At 40.8% G+C, this 24,726-nt stretch overlaps 1 protein-coding gene, 2 non-coding genes and 1 pseudogene across 18 annotated transcripts in view; 3 read left to right on the top strand and 1 right to left on the bottom strand.

Moving 5' to 3' along the window:
- Positions 1 to 24,726, top strand: part of ZC3H11A (zinc finger CCCH-type containing 11A) — a 57,897-nt gene that overhangs the window by 24,199 nt on the left and 8,972 nt on the right. For all 16 annotated transcript variants that reach the window (XM_032288827.1, XM_032288831.1, XM_032288837.1 and 13 more), the window contains 8 exons: positions 5,514 to 5,637; positions 7,135 to 7,338; positions 7,464 to 7,580; positions 7,829 to 7,909; positions 9,215 to 9,325; positions 11,853 to 11,915; positions 16,612 to 16,710; positions 19,661 to 19,729. In XM_032288827.1, the coding sequence (XP_032144718.1) occupies positions 5,514 to 5,637; positions 7,135 to 7,338; positions 7,464 to 7,580; positions 7,829 to 7,909; positions 9,215 to 9,325; positions 11,853 to 11,915; positions 16,612 to 16,710; positions 19,661 to 19,729 (868 nt within the window). The remainder of the gene's footprint in view (positions 1 to 5,513; positions 5,638 to 7,134; positions 7,339 to 7,463; positions 7,581 to 7,828; positions 7,910 to 9,214; positions 9,326 to 11,852; positions 11,916 to 16,611; positions 16,711 to 19,660; positions 19,730 to 24,726) is intronic.
- On the top strand, positions 5,324 to 5,430 carry LOC116559122. Its single transcript, XR_004272319.1, has one exon. It is a non-coding gene; the product is annotated as a U6 spliceosomal RNA (small nuclear RNA).
- Positions 10,763 to 10,895, top strand: LOC116559147. The gene has a single exon (XR_004272340.1). It is a non-coding gene; the product is annotated as a small nucleolar RNA SNORA1 (small nucleolar RNA).
- On the bottom strand, positions 13,542 to 15,029 carry LOC116558625 (annotated as a pseudogene).

A 24,726-nucleotide genomic window follows, 5' to 3' on the forward strand; every position in this document is an offset into this window, starting at 1 on the left:
GGAAACTAATTTATTGATATGGAAATAATCAGGGTATATTGCCAAGTGAAAAATGTAAGGTGAGGAGCAAGGTGTGTTAAAAAAGGAGAGACAAGCCGGGCACAGTGGCTCACTTCTGTAATCCCAATACTTTGGGAGGCTGAGGCAGGTGGATCACCTAAGGTCAGGAGTTTGAGACCAACTGGCCAGCACAGACCCTGTCTCTACTAAAAATATAAAAATTAGCCGGCCGGGCATGGTGGCTCACGCCTGTAATCCCAGCACTTTGGGAGGCCGAGGTGGGTGGATCACGAGGTCAAGAGATCGAGACCATCCTGGTCAACATGGTGAAACCCCGTCTCTACTAAAACTACAAAAAATTAGCTGGGCATGGTGGCGCGTGCCTGTAGTCCCAGCTACTCAGGAGGCTGAGGCAGAAGAATTGCTTAAACCCAGGAGGCGGAGATTGCGGTGAGCCAAGATCGCGCCATTGCACTCCAGCCTGGGTAACAAGAGCGAAACTCCGTCTCAAAAAAAAAAAAAAGAAAGAAAAAGAAAAATTAGCCAGGCGTGGTGGGGCACACCTGAAATCCCAGACACTTGGGAGGCTGAGGCAAGAGAATCGCTTGAACCCTGGAGGCAGAGATTGCAGTAAGCTGAGACTGCACCGCTGCACTCCAGCCTGCGTGACACAGTGAGACTCCCATCTCAAAATTTAAAAAAAAAAAAAAGGAGAGGGAAAATAATTTGTATTTGTTTTTCACTTGCATATGAATTTTTTTTTTTAGTTATTGAGATGGAGTCTCACCCAGGCTGGAGTGCAGTGGGCACGATCTTGGCTCGCTGTAACCTTTGGCTGTTTCAAGCCATTCTCCTGCCTCGGCCTCCCAAGTAGCTGGGATTACAGGTGCCAGCCATCATGCCCAGCTAATTTTTGTATTTTTAGTAGAGATGAGGTTTCACAGTGTGGGCCAGGCTTGTCTCGAAGTCCTGACCTCGTGATCCATCCACCTCAGCCTCCCAAAGTGCCAGGATTACAGGTGTGAGCCACCGCTCCTGGCCTGCATATGAATTTTTTAAATCTCTGAAAGTATAAAGGTGAATTTCCTTCTTTTTTTGAGACAGAGTCTCGCTCTGTTGCCCAGGCTGGAGTGCAATGGCACAATCTCAGCTCACTGCAACCTCCGCCTCCCGGGTTCGAGCAGTTCTCCCTCAGCCTCACAAGTAGTTGGGATTACAGGCGCCCGCCACTACGCCCAGTTAATTTTTATATTTTTAGTAGAGATGGGGTTTTGAATTTCTGATCTCAGTTGATCCACCCACCTCGGCCTCCCAAAGTGCTGGGATTACAGGTGTGAGCCACTGAGACCAGCTAAAGATGAAACTTAACAACAGTAGCTATGGGAAAGTGACAGGGATGAGAAGGAGTCTTTTTACTGTGTACCCCTTCTGTTGCAGTTCATTTTCATTATTCATGGGTGCCATATTTGTGAATTTGCCTGCTTACTAAAATTTATAACCCCCAAATCAGTACCTGGTCATTTGCAGACACGTTCAGAGCAGCAAAAAATTTGAGTCATCTGACGTGTCATGTTGATTGACAAATTGAGTCACATTTCCAGGCAAGGTAGAACAGAGCTCTCTCTGCCTTCTTGTTTCACATCTGATACTGTAAACAAGTATCCTTTTTTTTTTTTTTTTTTTTTTTGGAGACGGAGTTTTTGCTCTTGTTACCCAGGCTGGGGTGCAATGGCGCGATCTCGGCTCACCGCAACCTCCGCCTCCTGGGTTCAAGCAATTCTCCTGCCTCAGCCTCCTGAGTAGCTGGGACTACAGGCACGCGCCACCATGCCCAGCTAATTTCTTGTATTTTTAGTAGAGATGGGGTTTCACCATGTTGACCAGGATGGTCTCGATCTCTTGACCTCGTGATCCACCCGCCTCGGCCTCCCAAAGTGCTGGGATTACAAGCGTGAGCCACCGTGCCCGGCCTACAAGTATCCTTTTCATGGTCTGTTTAGTGCCACGTTTTTTCCATTTTTGTGCTTTTGGTTGGTGGTGGTGCTGCTAAAATGGCTGCCACGTGTATTGCTGAAATACTTTATAGTATTCCCGAGTAGAAGAAGGCTATGATATGTCTTATAGAGAACAGAGATTGTTAGGTAAGCCTTGTTCAGGTGTGAGTTACAGTGTTGTTGGTCTTGAGTTTCAGATTAACGAATTAACAATATCAGACACACCCAAAACCAAAGTTGTGTATTGATTAGTTGATGAAAATGTGACCAGAGGCTCACTGCAACCCAACTCTATTTCCCTTAGGGAAAATGTTTTAGTATTTACTAACTCAGTGTTCCTGGTGACTTTATAGAACATAACTACTGCAAACAATGAGAGTCAACTGTTTTATCTTTGGATCATATGCTGTATTACTATTAAAAATGTCAAGACATAGTTAACGTAGGAGAAGTATTCCTGTGGAGGATTTTTTTTTTTTTCTTTTTGAGACAGGGTCTTACTCTGTTGCCCAGGCTGGAGTGCAGTGGTGCAGTCTTGGCTCACTGCAACCTCTGCCTTCTGGGTTCAGGTGATTCTCCTATCTTAGCCTCTTGGGTAGCTGGGACTACAAGTGCCCGCCACTACAACCAGCTAATTTTTGTAATTTTTAGTAGAGATGGGGTTTTACCATATTGGTCAGGCTGGTCTTGAACTCCTGACCTCAGGTGATCCGTGCACCTCAGCCTGCCAAAGTACTGGGATTACAGGCATAAGCCAGTGTGCCCGGCATGTAAAGGATGTTACTTAGGAAAAAGGTACAGAATTATATAGAATACCTTTCTTTTTAGTATGGATATAGTCACTTGTGATTTTTTTTTTTTTACAAGTAAAAAGAATTCATACCAAAATAAGTGATTCTCTTTGAGTAATAGCATAATTAGCATTTATTTCTATTTTCCAAGTTGTCTTCATTACACATATATTACTTTTCAATTAGAAACAAAATCTAGTAAATGTATTAAACAGATCAAATAAATTTCATGTGACTTCTGTATATAGAAGATACTGTTACAGAAATCATTCAGCAATTTGAAAATTGCTTCCAGGAAAGATGTAGAAATTTAAGCAAAGGTGGGCTTAGCAACAAGGAAGATTAGCATTAGGTTCTGCCTTGAGAAAGGAAGACTTTGAATAATTGTTGTTATTCCTGTCTAAAAAACAGTGATAACTATTACATCTACCTTTTGGGTATGACACAGGACTAATAATTTCTGTCTAGTTCTTTGAAAGGTAACAATATTTGGCATTTGCTGTACTTTTATTTTTACTCACTTAGTTTATATATTTATTTTTGATGCTTCTTGTGGAGCAGGGCTGCTCTATAGATGGTGTTCCCAGAGTAGCCTATACTTTTAAAAAATATTAATAGGTAATTATGCATATGACATAAACTTAGAACATACTTTTAAAAAATTGTTTTTGCCAAGTCACCTTTAGAGATGTGGAGCTAATTTACATTTCTATTATGTGTTTGAGACTGTCTGATTGTTCCACATCCCTAAAAACAGTGTATAATTGAATTTTCAGTCTCTCAATGTAGTAGATTTTGGCCTTTGATACATTTGATACATTTAAGCGTCTTTTTGTAATGGTCATTGTTTCTTTTTCTCTTCTCCATGTTCTAAAATTTCTGAAGTAATGCTGGTGTGTTTTCCTGGAATTTTAAACCTTACGCTGTTTATTATGAATAGAGATTCGACATAATGAAGTTCATCAGAGGTTACTTTTTGGAAGTGCTTCTCATGTATTTTCTCCCTTTTTTGAACTATTAAAATGTATACAGAAAAGTGCACAAATCATAACCTTACAACCTGAAGAATTTTCACAAAGTGAACATGCTTATTTGATCAGCACCTAGTTCAAGAAATAGAGTATTGGCCAGGTGGTGGCTCACACCTGTAATCCAAGCACTTCGGAGGCCAAGGCGGGCGGATCACCTGAGGTTGGGAGTTCAAGACCAGCCTGACCAACATGGTGAAACCCCGTCTTTAAAAAAAAAAAAAAAGAAATAGAGTATTAGCAGTAATCTAACTTCCCCTTCATTTGCTCATTAATAACCACATCCCCAAAGCTGATCACCATCCCAACTACTCTACCATGGAGAAGTTTCGACTGTTTTGATCTTTTCATAAACAGAATCACGTGGTATGCACTCTCGTGTCTGGCTTCTTCATTCTACATCTGCGGCATTGAGTATAGCAGTGATTTATTCCTTCTTATTACTAGATGACATTCTGTTGTATGAATACTTTATGGTTCCTTTTTTTTTTTCCCTCCTGTCACTTACTGGAGTGCAGTGGCACAATCTTGTTTCACTGCAACCTCTGTCTCCTGGGTTCAAATGATTCTCATGACTCAGCCTCCCAAGTAGCTGGAATTACAGGTGCCCGCCACCATACCTGGCTAATTTTTGTCTTTTTAGTAGAGACAGGGTTTCACCATGTTGGCCAGGCTGGTCTTGAACTCTTGACCTTAGGTGATCCACCCACCTCAGCCTCCCAAAGTGCCGGGATTACAGGCGTGAGCCACTGCACCTGGCACTTAGTTTCTTTATCTGTTCTAGTATTGATGTACATGTGGGTTTGCAAAATTATAGAGCTATTGAAAATAATATTGTTGTGAACATTGCTTATACACATCTTTTGGAGAACTAATGTGTATGTTTTCTTGGACATATATCTTATGATGCAGCAGTTTATTCTAGATGCACAGGTGTTTTTTTTTTTTCCTCCCAATTTTCCTTTATAAAAGTGAGGTGACTTGAGAAGGATACGTCACATCCTCAGTATGTTGTTATTTGTGCGTTACTTTGAGAATTCATGAATGGGAAAAATTTTCTCAAAGCCTTGAACTCTCAGCTTCAAGTAGTAACTGCAGTGTGTTGAGTTTGGCCTATGTGCTTAGTGCTTTATATACATTATTTTTATATAATCTTCATAAGAAACCAGTTATTCCCGTTTTATCGCTAAGGGAAGTGAGGATTAGAGGCATAAATTGTCCAAAGCCACCTGGCCAATAAGTAGCATAATAGAGATTCAAACCCTGTTATCTTTGATTTCATAAACTACTATATCATCCTGCTGCTCTAAATTAACTAGACATTTTAGGGGTTCCAGGATGAGGGTAAAAAAGGGAAGAATAACACATAAACTACTCTCCTGCTCCTTTCATCTCTCCATCATGCCTCAAGTTATGTTATTTTCAGCAACCTCTCTTCCTTCTAAAAATCATCTCACATGCCTCGGATTTTTGAACCCTGTATGAACTTTGTTTAGAAAACAAATTACCTGTGCTCGCTTCGGCAGCACATATACTAAAATTGGAATGATACAGAGAAGATTAGCATGGCCCTTGTGCAAGGATAACACGAAAATTCATGAAGCGTTCCATATTTTATATTAAAAAAAAGAAAACAAATTACCACATTAATACATGTATCACTTTTTTATTTGAAAATCATGTGTTTTTCCCTCCTACAGAAAAAACGCAGTGAAATTCCTTGTTATTGGGAAAATCAGCCAACGGGATGTCAAAAATTAAACTGCGCTTTTCATCACAATAGAGGACGATATGTTGATGGCCTTTTCCTACCTCCCAGCAAAAGTGAGATCAGTTTTTAATTTTAAAAGAACACTATCAAATAGATACTTATTATGCACCCTGTACAACAGTACTTTTTAGACATTGGCTTCTTTCAGTCTTGTGAGATAGCAGAATTATTTCCACTTTACAGATGAGTGAACTGAATCTTATTAAGGCTAAATGATATATCCATGACTGTAGAACCAGTATATCTTGGCATGCCATTTAAGTTACTATGCTTACTTCATTTCTCATGTTCTTTTTTTTTTTTTGAGACAGAGTTTCGCTGTTGTTACCCAGGCTGGAGTGCAGTGGTGTGATCTCAGCTCACCGCAATCTCTGCCTCCTGGGTTCAAGCAATTCTCCTGCCTCAGCCTCCTGAGTAGCTGGGATTACAGGCACGCGCCACCATGCCCCACTAATTTTTTGTATTTTTAGTAGAGACGGGGTTTCACCATGTTGACCAGGATGGTCTCGATCTCTTGACCTCGTGATCCACCCGCCTCGGCCTCCTAAAGTGCTGGGATTATAGGCGTGAGCCACTGTGCCCAGCCCATTTCTCATGTTCTTATCAGACTCATAAACCTTTTTCAAAATAAATTTGATTTTCTAGGCCAAAGATTGGCAAAACTGGTCCTCTGCCTATTTTGTAAAATAAAGTTTTGTTGGAATGCAGCCTTGCCCATTCATTTACATATTTTTTATTGCCAGTTTTGTGCTAGTGCTGTAGAACTGAGTAGTTGAGACAGAAACCATATGGCCCACAAAGCCTAAAATATTAATTGTCTGGTTCTTTACAGAAAATATTTGCCAACCCTACTCTGTAGATTATAATCTAAAATAAAACTAAAAAGCCAGTAGTTATTCCCAAAGTCCTTTTTAAAGTAATTTAAAGTGGAATTAGCCATTTAAAAACCCCATTTGCTGTGCAATTAAAATTTGATGGCTACATCTTTTCGCCTCAGTTTAAGGGAAAAAGGTAGACATATTTCTTTCTGGTTTGGTTCAAATAAGTGTGAGTGCTTTGTCTTAGAAGCTACTTCTTTGCTGAGCAAAAAGCCTAGAATTGCACTATTAAAATTAAAGGTTAGAATTTGTGAACAGGTACTGTGTTTCTAGTCTTCTGTTTATTCTGTTTTGAGTGCCCACTTTGTGTTTATCTACAGTGGAGAGTTAATTAACTAAATGCACATTTTTTTTTTCCCCTCCCTGGGACTTTAGAACTTAAACGAGGAAATTAGGTTAAAAGACAGAAATGCGGCCAGGCTCAGTGGCTCATGCCTATAATCCCAGCACTTTGGGAAGCAGAGGTGGATGGATCACCTGAGGTCAGGAGTTTGAGACCAGCCTGATCAACATGGTGAAACCCTGTCTCTTAAAAAAAAAAAAAAAAAAAAAAAGAAAGACATAAATGCTCATAGGGCAAATGCACCATAGTTTTCATAGGTGGTCAGGAATTTTTGGTAAATTGGGGCTGTATATTCTGTTTTTAATTTATGACTGATTTTGTGTGTTTAGCTGTGTTGCCCACTGTGCCTGAGTCACCAGAAGAGGAAGTGAAGGCTAACCAACTTTCAGTTCAGCAGAACAAATTGTCTGTCCAGTCCAATCCTTCCCCCCAGCTGCGGAGTGTTATGAAAGTAGAAAGTTCGGAAAATGTTCCTAGCCCCACGCATCCACCTGTTGTAATTAATGCTGCAGATGATGATGAAGATGATGATGGTAAGTTCTGTCTGACTCCTTCTTTAAGGCAAATAAATAGGGTCACATCATGAATTGGGCAGAATCAAGATTAAAGCTGTAGGCTTATTTTTAATTGTGAATTTGCCTTAAATGTTGACACGTAGATCAGTTTTCTGAGGAAGGTGATGAAACCAAAACACCTACCCTGCAACCGACTCCTGAAGTTCACAATGGATTACGAGTAACTTCTGCCCGGAAACCTGCAGTCAATTTAAAGCAAGGTAAGAAAAGGCTATATTGGTGCCACATCTTAAGCACTTTCGAATGTGTCCAAACTTTAAAAACTGCCTTTAAAATTTAGTTCACAATCATTCACCTCCCTCTTCATTTTCCTATGCTACACACATACATACCTATACTTAGTTTCTGTCGATTATTTATTCAAAAAATAAATGCCTGCTACGTACAGATAAAATACAAAGATGAAAAGGCTCTAGTTTCTCATATAATTTCTATTTGGATTTTTCAGGTGAATGTTTGAATTTTGGAATAAAAACTCTTGAGGAAATTAAGTCAAAGAAAATGAAGGAAAAATCTAAGAAGCAAGGTGGTAAGTCATCATAAGTTTTGGCATGAATAGTTGTATGTTGCTAGGGAAGAATACTAAAGACACCTCTAGACGCAGCAGCCAAAATAAACAAATAAATTTTGATTTCCATGGCCAGTTTGAAGTGAAACACAGATTTATTTAAATTGTAGTTGTTTTTAATTCATTGCAGCTGTGTTTCAGTCCCTAACTCTTCAGAGCTGGGTACATAAAGAATGAAAGAACCTGTATATCTTGAACAATATAGCTCTAAAGAACATCATATAAGAACTATATTCATAGCTGGGTGCAGTGGCTCACGCCTGTAATCCTAGCACTTTGTGGGAGGCTGAGGTGGGTGGATCACCTGAGGTCAGGATCAAGACCAGCCTAGCCATCATGGTGAAACCCCATCTTTAAAAAAAATAAAATAAAATAAAAAATAAAAGAAAAATAATTATATTCATTCTGTGAGTTCTTGCAGTGATTTAAAAAAAAATTAAGAGAGGAAAAACTTCATTTTCTAGTAGAAGAGTTCTTCCTCAAGAGCTGCTAGGATTTTCTTTTGGATCTTACCTCAGCCTGATTGATCTGTGTTTCCAACCCTAAAATTTTTTTTTTTTTTGAGATGGGAGTTTTGCTCTTGTTGTCCAGGCTGGAGTGCAATGGTGCCATCTCGGCTCACCACAACCTCTACCTCCCAGGTTCTAGCGATTCTCCTGCCTCAGCCTCCCGAGTAGCTGAGATTACAGGCATGTGCCACATTTTGTATTTTTAGTAGAGATTTTCTCCATGTTGGTCAGGCTGGTCTGGACTCCTGACCTCAGATGATTCTCCCACTTTGGCCTCCCAAAGTGCTGGGATTACAGGTATGAGCCAGCCTCCAATCCTAAAATTTATAATGTGAAGTATAGTACATGTAGAGAGAAATGGTTCTAAGAACATTGTTTTAAGGCTTGCTTTATAGGAACCTTGGAGTTGTATTTTTCAGATGATTAAATTTAAATAGAATAGGTTGGATTGATACACCTGATGGCTAATGTATCTCCGAAGTTAATTTTAGGATAATATTAGCTTTATTGGTAAACAAAAGCAGGTTGGGTACCTAAGTCACTCAAAATAATTTTATATTATGTTTTCACATCATGCCCAAGGCTCCCCTCACCACTACTCTGTTTGACTGTAGACAAACAGATACAGAAAGGCTGATTGGCGTATAGTCATAATAGCAGTCTGTATTGGACTGCACTGGTTACAAAAACAAATTTCTTGACTTGTAGTAGCATTATTTTCCTAAATTATTTGCTTTTCTTGACTTGCTTTATTTAGAGGGTTCTTCAGGAGTTTCCAGTCTTTTACTCCACCCTGAGCCCATTCCAGGTCCTGAAAAGGAAAATGTTAGGACTGTGGTGAGGACAGTAACTCTCTCCAGCAAACAAGGTAAGGTATAGGTAGGTCTTAGTCTGTCAAGCCTCTACTTTTATATAATAAGGAATGCAACATTTTTGGGTATCTTTTACCTTTGATGAATTTTCAGGAAGTTGTTAGTATGTTGATAAGATATAAAGATGAAAGGTTGGTACATTCAGCTCTGATATTTAAAAGATTGAAATTCTTTTCCAAGCAGCCCTCACATTTTTCCATTTACTGTTTATGTCCACTCAATACATTTATTGGCTTGCCATGTGACTAAAGTGACTATAAAGAACTGTTATAAAGTTTTTTTGTTAAAAAAAAATTTTTTTTTTAGATGGAATCTTGCTCTGTCTCCCAGGCTGGAATGCAGTGGCATGATCCCCTCTCACTGCAACCTCCACCTCCTGGGTTCAACCTCCCCAGTAGCTGGGATTACAGGCACCCGCCACGACGCCCAGCTAATTTTTGTATTTTTGATAGAGATGGGTGTTGGTCTCGAACTGCCGACCTCAAACGATCCTCCTGCCTTGGCCTCCCAAAATGCTAGTATTACAGATGTTAGCCACTGCACCTGGCCCGTAATAAAGTATTTTCACTTGATAATTTTAAGCCTAATAAGGAATTATAGATACAGATACATTTAAATGTGCAATTCAAACAACGAAGTTAGAAGAAAGAGAGCTCACTTCTTCCTGAGGTGACCTTTAAAGAAAGTTATATTGGAGAGTTAGCATTGGCATAGAGTATGATTTCATTTAACACATGAAAGTGCATAAGCAAATTATTGTTTCAGTTTTATAACCAATTGGTTAAGAATACAATCTGTCGCCGGGCGCAGTGGCTCAAGCCTGTAATCCCAGCACTGTGGGAGGCCGAGGCGGGTGGATCACGAGGTCAAGAGATCGAGACCATCCTGGTCAACATGGTGAAACCCCGTCTCTACTAAAACTACAAAAAATTAGCTGGGCATGGTGACGCGTGCCTGTAATCCCAGCTACTCAGGAGGCTGAGGCAGGAGAATTGCCTGAACCCGGGAGGCGGAGGTTGCGGTGAGCCGAGATCGTGCCATTGCACTCCAGCCTGGGTAACAAGAGCGAAACTCTGTCTCAAAAAAAAAAAAAAAAAAGAATACAATCTGTCTTCTACTTGACTGCTATTAATAATTAGTACTATGCTAGGCTGGGTGCAATGGCTCATATGTATAATCCCAGCACTTTGGGAGGCCAAGGCGGGTGGATCGCTTGAGGCCAGGAGTTCAAGACCAGCCTGGCCAATATGGCGAAGCCCCATCTCTACCAAAAATAGAAAAATTAGCCAGGTGTGGTGGTGTGCATCTGTAATCCCAGCTACTCAGGAGGCTGAGGCAGCAGAATTGTTTGAACCCAGGAGGCAGAGGTTGCAGGGAGCCGAGGTGCTCCAGCCTGGGTGACAGTGTAAGACTCCATCTCAAAAAAAAAAAAAAGCCTCATTCCAGATGAGAATGGGCATTGTTGATCATGGTATCCAAAAATAGTTAATGTGGCTAAACTGAGACAGGTTATGCTTCCAGCACAGTATGCATATTGCAGTGGTGACAGTGAGACCTGTAACATTTTGCTATGCTTATGAGTAAAATATATAGGAGAAAAATGTTGACTTTTCAATATTAGAAATAATAACATTAAAATAATCATTAATTTTCAGCTCTTATCTCATAGGACCACTGTTTGTAGGCTATATATTGACTGAAACATTGTAATGTGGTACATGACTGTCTTAGATCATGTGTCAAAAGATAATCGTACTTTGTACAATTCAGAAAAAAAAAAATTAGCCAGGTGTGGTACTGTGCACCTGTAATCCCAGCTACTTGGGAGGCTCAGACAGGAGAATTGCTTGAACCCAGGAGGTAGAGGTTGCAGTGAGCTCAGATGGAGCCACTCTGCTCCAGCCTGGGTGACAGAGTGAGACTCTGTCTCAAAAAATAATAATAATATTAATAATAATTAGGCTGGCATGGTGGCTCACGCCTGTAATCCCAGCACTTTGGGAGGCAGAGGCCAGGGCAGGCAGATCACCTGAGGTCGGCAGTTTCAGATAAGCCTGACCAATATGAGGAAACCCCATCTCTACTAAAAATACAAAATTAGCTGGGCGTGGTGATGCATGCCTGTAATCCAGCTACTCAGGAGGCTGAGGCAGGAGAATCACTTGAACCTGGGAGGTGGAGGTTGCAGTGAGCCAAGATCGCGCCATTGCGCTCCAGGCTGGGCAACAAGAGCGAAACTCCGTCTCAAAATAATAATAATAATAATTATTATTATTATTAGTAGTAGTAGTAGTAGTACTATGCTGTTGCTTCTATTTGGGCTGTATATTTGGCTGTTTATTATTAATAGATTTTGGGGTTTTTCTCTTTTTTTATGTGATGGCCTTAAGACTAAGACCTGATTTTCAAGAGACTTTCTGGGTGGGTTCATGCTAATATCAGAACATACTTTGTACACATAAGTGGTTACTGAATACAGAAAAATTGATTAAGGATCGAGAAATTTTGCTTTTGCCATTGCAGGAGAAGAACCCTTGGTTAGATTGAGTCTTACTGAGAGACTGGGGAAACGAAAATTTTCAGCAGGTAAGAAAAGTTTTATGCATATCTCTTCTTTTCTGGTTGTTTGTGCATTAACATGATAGCTTCTCCAAACCGTCTTTATACAGATCTCATCATTATTATCAGTGCCCCTGTATTAGCTGAAAGCACTTAGAAATTTCCTCATGTTTTCGTGTGTACATTATACCTTTCATTGAAGTTACAGAGATTTACAGTGTTAACAGTTGAATTGGATTATGACCATGACTAACATTTTAGAAGGAACTAGATTTTGAAAATGGCAAAGAACACCTCTATTTCTCTGGACAAACTTAAATGTGCGTTTTTTAGAGGGGAAAAAATCGTTAATATAATGTGTGTCTCTTAGAATATAGGAATCCCTAAGAAGAAAGAAGAAAATATAGGTATATAAAATTTGAGTCCTTGAGTCTATTGGTGCTGTTTTGTGTATTTATTTTGAGACAGAGTCTTGTTTTTTGTTCCCCAGGCTGGAGTGCAGTGGTGCAATCTCAGCCCACTGCAGCCTCCACCTCCTGGGCTCAAGTGATCCTCCTGCCCCAGCCTCCCAAGTAGCTGGGACCATAGGCATGCACCACCACACTTGGTTAATTCTTACATTTTTTTATAGCAGTGGGGTTTCACCACGTTGCCCAGGCTGGTCTCCAACTCCTGGGCTTATGTGATCTGCTGTCCTTGACCTCCCAAAGTACTGTGATTACAGGCATGAGCCACCATGCTTGGCTACTATTTTATTTTTAGGGAAGTACTTTACCATATTAGTAAATTATTATATACCTACCCTAATGTGTCTGACTTTAAAAAATTACTATTTTTTGAAATGGAGTCTCACTCTTTCGCACATACTGGAGTGCAGTGGTGTGATCTCGGCTCACTGCAGCCTCCACCTCCTGGGTTCAAGTAGTTCTCCTGCCTCAGCCTCCCGAGTAGGTGGGAATACAGGTACCACTCCTGGCTAATTTTTGTATTTTTAGTAGAGATGGGATTGCCACCAGGTTGGCCAGGCTGGTCTTGAATTCCTGCCCTCAGGTGATCCACCCGCTTCGGCCTCACAAAATGCTGAGGTTATAGGTGTGAGCCACTGCGCCTAGCCTCCAAAAAATTATTTTGAACATTTTTTCTGACGTCAGAGTTTTCTTCATACTGTTTTACATGTGCTGAACAGGAAATCTTATCTCTATTTTGTGTTTCCTTTAATGCAGTTCTCACTGCCCTATCTTCAGGACTGTTCTGAACTTAGTAACATTTAAGTTTTCAGACAGTGAAAAAATGGGAATATATTATTGAATCAAAAACTTTCAATGATGAAATAACACCCATGAATGAAATTAATATTTGTTGTGGCTTTGCTGTGTATCAAAGAGCATTATGTAAATTCTCATTTAATCCTTGGCAATCATGAGCAAACCGTGTACCATGCTTGGCACTTGATATCAGTAAATATTTTCTACACTGAGCTCAAACTCAGGAAGGGTCAAATAACTTGCCCAAGGTTAGAGTCAAATGAATGTATTACACATTACACAGGCATTTACAAAAAGAGCGTAGAAGAGACAGAAATGAGGCAGTTTTTAGAAATCTCTTCTGGCTGTAAATCAAGAAACATATGAATTCTAGATTTTAAGAGCAGTATTTTTTTCATTTATTTATTTTACAAGAGCACAGATCCACTTTTACTGACTTTTCATTAGTTTAAATGCTTGAGGGGTACAGTGTCGCTCAGATTCTGTGTCCAGTAGTGTTAGCCGGAAGATTGCTTTGGAATTTGGCACAAACTGCACCACTGTTTCCATGGACCTGAGTTAGCGTTCCTCAGATTACTCTGGTTTTGTTTGGTTTGCCACCAGGGGTCACTGTGTTGTTCTTTGCTTTTTGTACATGAGCACATCTCTTGCCCAAATAGAATTCAGTTTCATCTGGGGCATAAAAACTTTCAATTTTAAGAAAAGCTGCGTGCTCTCTTTTTTCCCGGAGACCCCACTTACAGCCAGCAAAAATGGCCTTGGACCACAGCCTTCCAGATACACTTCTTCCTTTAAGAAGTCCTGTTTCCAGCAGGCCTCTGCAGGATCCAAGATGGTGCGAAGAGCTAAGAGCAGTGTTTTATTATCTCAGCGTGTGTTTAGAGTACAAACCAAACTAGGTTTCCAAAATAACAAGACTTTCGGTTTGAATAAAGCTGATCTAGAAATTTTAGGTAGAAAAAAAAAATAATAAGCAAGGTATGGTGGTGTATGCCTGTAGTCCCAGCTACTCGGGCGGCTGAGGTTAGAGGACCACTTGAGTCTGGGAGTTTAAGGTCCAGTCTGCGCAACATAGCAAGACCCTGTCTCTAAAAATAATTTGAAGTTTTTAAAATATAAAATTGAGCTGTTTTAACATCAGCATACATATAAACTTTGTGATTGTTTTATATTTAAATTATAAGTGAGGGGAGAGAGACAATCATACTTTGTGTAGGGTCTTTTGAAGTTTTTAATGAGACCTTGCAAGAATGTAACTTCAGACAAGTAATCCAAAAAGTAGTTTTTAAAAACTTTTAAACAACTTGTATTGAACAGTGTAATAAAGCTAGAAGGCTGGGCATGGTGGCTCATGCCTGTAATCCCAGCACTTTGGGAGGCCGAGTCGGGCTATTCACTTGAGGTCAGGAGTTGGAGACCAGCCTGGCCAACATGGTGAAACCCTGTCTCTACTAAAAATACAAAAATCAGCTGGGTGTGGTGGCGCCTGCCTGTAGTCCCACCTACTCTGGAAGCTGAGGCAGGAGAATCGCTTGAACCCGGGAGGCAGAGGTTGCAGTAAGCCGAGATCAGGCCACTGCACTCCAGCTGGGGCGCCAGAGCGAGACTGTCTCAAAAAAAAAAGAAAAAGAAAAACCTAGAATTAGGAAACTTGATTTAGGTCTTGGCTGTATCACTAACTTAACTAGCTCATGACTTGGGTAAGATACAGAATCTTTCAGAACCTTAGATTTCTTTTCTAGAATTGAAGATGTCACCCTGAGTCTTCATACTAAAAATCTTAAAATTTTATAATTCTTAACCTGTCCTCCTTATCCCAGATGCATTTACTTAATTCAGCAGCTGACCAGTTAAGATATTTTGGGGGGCCTGGCATAGAGGCTCATGCCTGTAATCCTGTCCCTTTAGAGGCTGAAGTGGGTGGATCATCTGAGCTCAGGAGTTCAAGAAACAGCTTGGGCAACATGGCAAAACCTTGTCTCTACTAAAAATAAATACAAAAAATAACCAGGCATGGTGTGTGCTTATAGTCCAGGTGCTTGGGAGGCTAAGGTGGGAGGATCACTTGAGCCGGGGAGGTGAAAGTTGCAGTGAGCCGAGATTGTGCCACTGTACTCCAGCCTGGGTGACGGAGCGAGATATTGTCTCAAAAAAAAAGATTCTTTTGTATATGAAGATTTTTCACATTTCTAATGCTGAACTTTAATCTCAACCAGGGTTTATGATCTTTAATTTGTAGGTTTAATCAGTTTTTTTATTTGATAAATGTTTGTGCATTCTAATTTTTTTTTTTTTTTTTTTTTCCTTTCCCCTTTTTTTTTTTTTTTTTTTTTTTTTTCCTTGAGAATGGGGTCTTGCTATATCACTCAGGCTGGAGTATAGTATTAGGATCATAGCTCACTGTAGCCCTTCTACCTCCTGGGCTCAAGTGACCTTCCTGCTTTAGCCTCCTAAGTAGCTGGGACCACAAATATGTGCCATCATGCTTGGGTATTTTTTTTTTTTTTTTTTTTCATTTTTTAGAGATAGGGTCTTCCTGTGTTGCCCAGTCTGGTCTCAAACTCCTGGCCTTAAGTGATCCTCCAGCCTTGACCTCCCAAAGTGCTGGATTACAGGCCTGAGCCACTGCACCTTGCCTTCCTTCTTCTTTCTAGGATATTTTTTTTTTTTTTTTGAGACAGAGTTTCGCTCTTGTTACGCAGGCTGGAGTGCAATGGCGCGATCTCGGCTCGGCGCGATCTCGGCTCACCGCAACCTCCGCCTCCTGGGTTCAGGCAATTCTCCTGCCTCAGCCTCCTGAGTAGCTGGGATTACAGGCACGCGCCACCATGCCCAGCTAATTTTTTGTATTTTTAGTAGAGACGGGGTTTCACCATGTTGACCAGGATGGTCTCGATCTCTTGACCTCGTGATCCACCCGCCTCGGCCTCCCAAAGTGCTGGGATTATAGGCGTGAGCCACTGCGCCCGGCCTTTTCTAGGATATTTTTATGTCTCTCTTATTTTTTTTTCGTTTTTTTGAGACGGAGTCTTGCTCTGTCACCAGGCTGGAGTGCAGTGGCTCAATCTCGGCTCACTGCAACCTCCTGGGTTCAAGTGATTCTTCTGCCTCAGCCTCCGTAGTAGCTGGGACCACAGGCACGTGCCACCACGACCGGCTAATTTTTTTGTATTTTTAGTAGAGACGGGATTTCACCATCTTGGCCAGGATGGTCTCGATCTCTTGACCTTGTGATCCACCCACCTCAGCCTCCCAAAGTTCTGGGATTGCAGGCGTGAGCCACCGCGCCTGGCCCTATTTTTATGTCTCTAACATTGAGCTGTAAGGAAGCTGACAAACACGCCATATGTATGCAGAACACTTAACAGAATTGTGCTGTGTTGTCTGATTTTGTTTGTATTTCTTGACCTTGCTGAAGATTGACTTGAAATCTTAAACTAAGTTCTCCCTCTTTACAGGTGGTGACAGTGATCCTCCATTAAAGCGTAGCCTGGCACAGAGGCTTGGGAAGAAAGTTGAAGCTCCAGAAACTAACACTGACAAAACACCAAAGAAAGGTAACCTGTGTTCTCATATACTTTGTGGCACTTGTTTCTTCTAATGCTAACAGCTATGGTTTGTCCTTCTTTTGTTCAGGTAAATAGGTTATCTTGTATCTGCTGTATTATTCGCTCAACAAACATCTAATCCTTACTCTGCTAGATTCTGGGTAGACACCATTGAAAAAAACATCATCACACTCCTCAGTAGCTTATAGTTTAATGGCAAATAGGAATACTTATAAATGCGATAAGTTTTGTAACAGAGAAAAGTACACAGTGTTATGGGAGCATGTAGGAGAGGCACCTATTGTTAACCATCTGTTAGGGGAGGGTTCACAGAAGAATTTATTTTTTTTTTAATTTTTTTTTTTTTTTTTTTAAAGACAGGGTTTCATCCGGGCGTGGTGGCTCACGCCTGTAATCCAAGCACTTTGGAGGCCAAGGCGGGCAGATCACATGAGGTCAGGAGTTTCAAGACCAGCCTGACCAACATGGTGAAACCCCGTCTTTAAAAAAAAAAAAAAAAAAGACAGGGTTTCACCATGTTGGCCAGGATGGGTTCAATCTTCTGACCTCATGATCCGCCCACTTCAGCCTCCCAAAGTGCTGGGATTACAGGCGTGAGCCACCGTGCCTGGCACAGAAGAGGTTATGTTGAAGTTTAGACTAAGACATGAGTTAGAAATTAGACAGGTGAAGTTGGAAAGCAAGGGACTGTGTCTTAGGCAGAGAGAATAACTCCTGCAAAGGCACAGAGCTAAGTAAGAGTGGTATGCTCAAGGAACTGCATATGGCTAAAATGTAGAAATGGGCTGAAAAGCGTGGTAACTAGATCGTAATATAGAGTCTTTAAGCCATGAAGATTTGGGCTTATTCTGAGATAGCAGCAACCCATTGAAAAGTTATAAACAGTCTGTGCACGGTGGCTCACACCTGTAATCCCAGCACTGTGGGAGGCTGAGGTGGGTGGATCACAAGGTCAGGAGTTCAAGACCAGCCTGGCCAAGATGGTGAAAGCCCGTCTCTACTAAAAACTACAAAAATTAGCCGGGTGCGGTGGCAGTTGCTTATAATTCCAGCTACTCGGGAGACTGAGGCAGGATAATTGCTTGAACTCGGGTGGCAGAGGTTGCAGTGAGCTGAGATTTCGCCACTGCACTCCAGCCTGGGCAACAGAATGAGACTGAAGATTGACTTGAAATTGCGCCACTGCACTCCAGCCTGGCAGCAGAATGAGACACCGTCTCAAAAAAAAAAAAAAAGATAGGTTATAAACAAGGATCAGAGGCTCAAATGTGCATTTTAGAACCATTACCTTGCCTGCAATATGGAGAAAGATTAGAAGGGGGCAAGGATGCTAGCCCGGAGATGAGTGAGGAGGCTGTTAAAATAGATTAAGAGGAGGTAGTGGCATAGATTTGGTATTTCGGAAGTTGATTTGGAGATATGTGGACTAAATCAAGAGATATCTGGGAGTTGGGTTTTTTTTTTTTTTTTAAGACAAGATTTCGCTTTTTAAGGGCAAGGATGCCTAGGCTGGATTCAAATTTCTGACTCAAGCCATCCTCCTCCTTCAGTCTCCCAAGTAGCTAGGACTACAGGAATGTATCGTTGCGCCCCTCAGGGAATTAGAATTCTTTATAGTTGAAAGAGAGAAAGAAGTCAAGGTTGGATTTATTTTGTTTCTTCTTGTATGACTTGCAAACATTGGCGTTAAATTATTAAAGAATAAGTGCTTTTTTCCCTTCTCCTTTTATTTGGTTTTAACATTCTTCGAAAGAAGAAACTTCTTTTCATTTTTCCCATAGCCCAGTTGGCTTTGATGAGTAGATGTTCCTGTTTGGAGGTTTTCTTGCATTCTTAGAGGAAAAGTTACTTTTTCTTTGCTACATTCCTTTCCTCCTTGTGTATCATATTGAAGATTTTCATAACTAAGGACCATATTTTTAATTTATTTGGAGGAAAAAATCTTTTGATGGCAATAAGGTTTTAGAAGGCTCTCAATAACAAAATTATTTCCTTTAATTCAGTAGTTTCTGCTTTTCAGATATAAACTAAGTTTTTCTTTGTTTCTTTTGGTATTTTTGTTTTTTGTGTTTTTTAAAGAGATATAGAGACAGGGTTTCACCATGTTGGCCAGGCTGGTCTCAAATTCCTGACCTCAGGTCATCCGCCCGCCTCGGCCTCCCAGAGTGCTGGGATTACAGGCATGAGCCACCGCGCCCAGCCCCAGGTATTTTTGTTTTTTGAGGCAGTCTCACTCTGTTGCCCAGACTGAAGTGGAGTAGAGTGATCTTGGCTCCTGCAACCTCTGCCTCTCGGGTTCAAGTGTTTCTCCTATCTCAGCCTTCAGAGTTGCTGGGATTACAGGCATGCACCACCATACCAGGCTAATTTTTGTATTTTTAGTAGAGATGGGGTTTCACCATGTTGGTCAGGGTGGTCTTGAACTCCTGACCTCAGATGATCCACCCATCTTGGCCTCTTAAAGTGCTGGGTTACAGGCGTGAGCCACAACCCCTGGCATGTTTTAAGCTTTCCAGGGTACTTTAGGGAATCTGTGATTGACATAAGTCTGTTCTGTGGAGAAGAAAAATTTAACTTTTTTTTTTTTTTGAAAGACAGTCTCGCTCTGTGGCCCAGGCTAGAGTGCAGTGGTCTGATCTTGGCTCACTGCAACCTCTGCCCCCCAGGTTCAAGCAATTCTCCTGCCTCAGCCTCCCTAGTAGCTGGGATTACAGTCACATGCCACCACACCCGGCTAATTTTTGTATTTTAGTAGAGATGGGGTTTCACCATGTTGGCCAGACTGGTCTCAAACTCCTGACCTCAAAGTGATCGGTCTGCCTCTGCCTCCCAAAGTTCTGGGATTACAGGTGTGAGCTACCATGCCCAGCAAACCTGTATTTAACCTGTAAAAAGTTTCCGTTCAACTTTTGATTTTTGAAAATCTTTCTTTTCACAGCTCAAGTTTCCAAGTCTCTGAAGGAGCGATTAGGCATGTCAGCTGGTCCAAATAATGAGGAAGCAACAGGTAAGGAAATCCTAAGACCGGATCCTGATTATTTTTTTCTTTGCTGTAAGAGTCTGCTTTTTCTCAGATTTACCTGTTGCTTGTTAAGAGCTTTTGTTTTTTGTTCTTGTAGTTCTGTTTGTTTTTGTTTTTTTTTTTTTTTTTGAGACGGAGTTTCACTCTTGTTACCCAGGCTGGAGTGCAATGGCGTGATCTCGGCTCACCGCAACCTCCGCCTCCTGGGTTCAGGCAATTCTCCTGCCTCAGCCTCCTGAGTAGCTGGGATTACAGGCACGCGCCACCATGCCCAGCTAATTTTTTGTATTTTTAGTAGAGACGGGGTTTCACCATGTTGACCAGGATAGTTTCGATCTCTTGACCTCGTGATCCACCCGCCTCGGCCTCCCTAAGTACTGGGATTACAGGCTTGAGCCACCGCGCCCGGCCCTCTGTTTGTTTTTTAACTAATTGATCAATTCATTTCAAACTCACCTGAGATCAATTCCTTTTTTGTGTTAAGAGATGGTAAAATGATTGTTCATCATAGCATTAATGGTAGGAAATTATTACTTATTTATTTATTACTTATTTATTTTTGAGAGGGAGTTTTGCTCATGTTGCCCTGGCTGGAGTGCAGTGGCGTGGTCTCAGCCCACTTCAACTTCCGCCTCCTGGGTTCAAGCGATCCTCTTGCCTCAGCCTCCCAACTAACTGGGATTACAGGCATGTGCCACCACGCCTGGCTAATTTTTGTATTTTTAATAGAGATAGGGGTTTCACCATATTGATCTCAAACTCCTGACCTCAAGTGATCCGCCTGCCTTGGCCTCCCAAAGTTTTGGAATTACAGGCATGAGCCACTGTGCCCGGCCAAATAGTAGGAAATTAGAAATAACCTAAATATAAACAGAAAGGGTTTAGATAAAATTGTGGTAGTTATATGCTAAAATAATTGCTGTCATGAAAAGTCAAATGCTGAACAACAATGATAGGAAAAATCAAATTGCGTTGTATCAAGTGAAGAAAGATAACAAAAGAGTACATACCACTTTTGATCTCCTGATTTAGGGCAGCATAAGAGTCTTTTTTTTTAAGTATATATATTTTATTGCACTTTAGGTTCTGGGGTACATGCGAAGAACATGCAGGATTGTTGCATAGGTACATACATGGCAATGTGGTTTGCTGCCTCCATCTCTATCACCTGTATCTGGCGTATCTCCCCACCTCCCTATCCCCACAGTCCTCCCCTAGTCCCTCACCACAGACCTCAGTGTGTTGATGCTCCCCTCCCTGTGTCCATGTGTTCAAGAGTTTTTTTTTTTTTTTTTTTTTTTTTGAGACGGAGTTTCACTCATGTTACCCAGGCTGGAGTGCAATGGCGCGATCTCGGCTCACCGCAACCTCCGCCTCCTGGGTTCAGGCAATTCTCCTGCCTCAGCCTCCTGAGTCGCTGGGATTACAGGCACACACCACCATGCCCAGCTGATTTTTTTGTAATTTTAGTAGAGACGGGGTTTCGCCATGTTGACCAGGATGGTCTCGATCTCTTGACCTCGTGATCCACCCGCCTCAGCCTCCCAAAGTGCTGGGATTACAGGCTTGAGCCACCGCGCCCGGCTCTTTTTTTTTTTTTTTTAAGTTTATTTTCTTATTATAGAAACTTATTCTTAGGGAAAACATCCATATATATATGAGATTAAATTATTCTAATTTTGTAAAGATATAAACATATGCTTTTAAAAATCCACAAAAATACCCCAGAATGTAAGTATAATTGGCGTTATCTGGGTTTTTGAGTTTTCTTTATATTCTTCCTGTGTTAAAATTTTTTAATTTTTAAAATAAGTATATGTATGTAGAATTTAAGGAATAATAAAATGAACATCCATGTATTCAACTTTCCATCTTTTTTTTTTTAATACCTTGCTGGATTAAATTTGAGGCTTTTAAAAATTTAAAATTTTTACATCTATATTTATGAATTATGTTAGCCTTCTTAGTTACTTTTTAATCCCCCATCCTTATCGGGTTTGGATTTTTAAAGTTACATTAGCATCATAAAAAGTGAGTCTGGTGTTGGACATTCTTACTCTGTTGTATACAACCTGAATTATTCAGAGATTTCTAGGCTTTTATCTCTCTAGTACGCTGCCGGTTCACTGTTACTGATCTAAACATGAATCACTTGTGTTCATTCTGCTAAATCAATATTTATCATAAATACATAAATACTGATTCAGTTGGCCCTTTGAATCTAGCAATTTGTCTTTTTTAGCTCTAGGAAACATTCATTTCTTTTGAGTATAACCTCTCCACATTTCTTTTTGTTTTATCCTTGTGAAATTTGTACTAGACAGATGTCAGAACTTTGGGATATATGCCTGCATGTGTCTCTTTATACTTTCTGTTTCTTTGTTTTTGCCTAACCTTCTGTTAGCTTTGTTCAACTTTATTTTTTTAGATAAGGAATTGTAGATGTTTTCTGTAAAGAGTCAGATAGTAAATAACTTTGCAGTCCATAGTATGGCAGCTACTCAACTCTGCTATTGTATCGTGAAAGCAGCTATATGCATATGTATGTAATAAGTAAATGAATGACTGTGGCTGTGTTCCAGCAAAATTTCAATTACAAAATTAGGTGATGGCCCAATTTGGCTTATAGGCCATATACAGTTTGTGGCTGATTTGCCTATGCCTTTTTAGATGGCTGATGATGACTTTTATTATTCAGTCCTTCACATGAATGTATTTTGGCACTTGTATTTTTATTTTTCAAGAACTTTCTTTGTTCTCTGATTTTTTTTTCCTTTATTATCAGCCTGACTTTAGGCTGCTCTTGGATTTCTTGTTTTTTTTTTTTGTTTTGTTTTGTTTTGTTTTTTTTTTGGAGACTGAGCCTCAGTGGCGTGATCTCAGCAGCTCTCTGCAACCTCTGTCTCCTGGGTTAAAGCAATTCTCCTGTCTCAGCCTCCCGAGTAACTGGGATTACAGGTGTTTGCAATCATGCCCAGCTAATTTTTGTATTTTTAGTAGAGATGGGGTTTCACCATGTTGGCCAGGCTGGTCTCAAACTCCTGATCTCAGGTGATTAGCCTGCCTGGGCCCCCCAGTGTTGCTTTTGATACTACTTAACCCAAGTTTGGCATTTTCCTCTGACCGTATTGGGAGGAACAGATCTCACACCTAAGGTTTTAACTGTTCTTTTTCCATTTTTCTGTAAATTCAGACATCTGATTTCTGTCTTCAAGGTGTATGCTCTGCCAGTGACATCCTTATTTCTAATTGCTGGTGTGGATTTTATTTTTAATATTTTACCATTTCAATGAGATTTTGATAGGGGAGGGAAACAGGGCCTCCATGTCACTATTCATGTTGTACTTTCTTGAAGTGGTAATTTTGGATGTTTGCCACCTTGGATTGAAAGAATTTGCTTTTTTTTTTTTTTTTTTTCATACATCTGGAGGTGAAATTTTGCTCTTTTGCCCGGGCTACAATGGTGCGATCTTGGCTCACTGCAACCTCCACCTCCCGGGTTCAAGCGATTTTCCTGCCTCAGCTTCCCGAGTAGCTGGGATTACAGGTGCCCGCCACCATGCCCGGCTAATTTTTATATTTTTAGTAGAGATGGGGTTTCACCATATTGGCCAGGATGGTCTCAAACTCCCACCCTCAGGCAATGCCTCAGCCTCCCAAAGTGCTGGGATTACAGGCGTAAGCCACTGCACCCAGCAAGTATTTGCAATTTTTATTAAAGAGCTTGAAGAAATATTCCATAAGTGAGTACTTTCTTTGTAATATCGCAGGTAACTCAATATAGTCATTGGTCTCATGAAGTTTTTAGTGTGGTTGAAGATACAGGCAATTACAGTACTGCATATTGAGGGCTGTGATCCAAAAAAGTAATGATATATTCAGGGCTGTGATCCAAAAAACTAAATCAGGTTCTAAGCTGAACTCAGCTGAAACTAGCCAGGCCCGGGGTGGTGGCTCACTCCTGTAATCCCAGGACTTTGGGAGGCCAAGGCAGGCAAATCTCTTGAAGCCAGGAGTTTGAGACCAGCCTGGCCAACATGGCAAAACTCTGTCTCTACGAAAAATGCAAAAATTAGCCAGTTGCGGTGGTGGGCACCTTAGGCACAGCTACTCAGGAGGCTGAAGCAGAGAATCACTTGAACCTGAGAGGTGGAGGTTGCAGTGAGTCAGGACGACCACTGTATACTCCAGCCTGGGCGACAGAGCAAGACTCTGTCTCAGAAAAAGAAAAAAAAAATGCCAGGTAGCAAGAGAAAAGAGATCAGCAGGGAATATTCCAAGGAGAGGGATAGCGTACTGGAGTTCAGAAAGTGAGACAGAACATGGTATATTGTTTAAGATATCAGACTGGGTATGGTGGCTCATACCTATAATTCCAGCGCTTTGGGAGGCTGGAGCAGAAGGATTGCTTCAAGCCAGGAGTTGAGAGATCAGTCTGGGCCACATAGCAAGATCTTGTCTCTACCAAAAAAAAGAAAGATTTTTTAAAGGATATTTTTTGGGGTGTGGGGGATTTCATTAAAAGCTGCTTTTCAGTGATTACATACATATGTGTATGATCTCCAAATTATCGTTCATTTCATGGCACTCTCTCATTTTTCTTAACCCTTCAGTCATGAGATTGGTTCTATCTGAAGTGTGACATTTGCTCTTCAGTTTAGACAGATACAGAATGGTGTTATCATTGAAAATAGCTCTTCAGTGGCATGCCAATTTCTGTGCCTTTTGCATTTTTCTTCTGCTTTGTCACCTGTTTTACCCTCTTTTTATCCTTTAAGTATCTTTAATATCACTTCCTTGTAGACAAGGGTAGGGGTTTCTGCTGTATCCTTTTATAGCATTATGCTTCCTTATCAAAGCAGTCATCATTACTATACTCTGCGATAGCTTATCTGTTAGACTGTAAACTACTTGTGGACAGAGATTGTATTTTTGCCTCCCATTGTATCTCTAGCACAGTGTTTATCACATTTATAGCCATA

This window comes from Sapajus apella, unplaced genomic scaffold (genome assembly GCF_009761245.1).
Source record: "Sapajus apella isolate SASKATOON/1434 unplaced genomic scaffold, GSC_monkey_1.0 scaffold22, whole genome shotgun sequence".
NCBI lineage: Eukaryota > Metazoa > Chordata > Mammalia > Primates > Cebidae > Sapajus > Sapajus apella.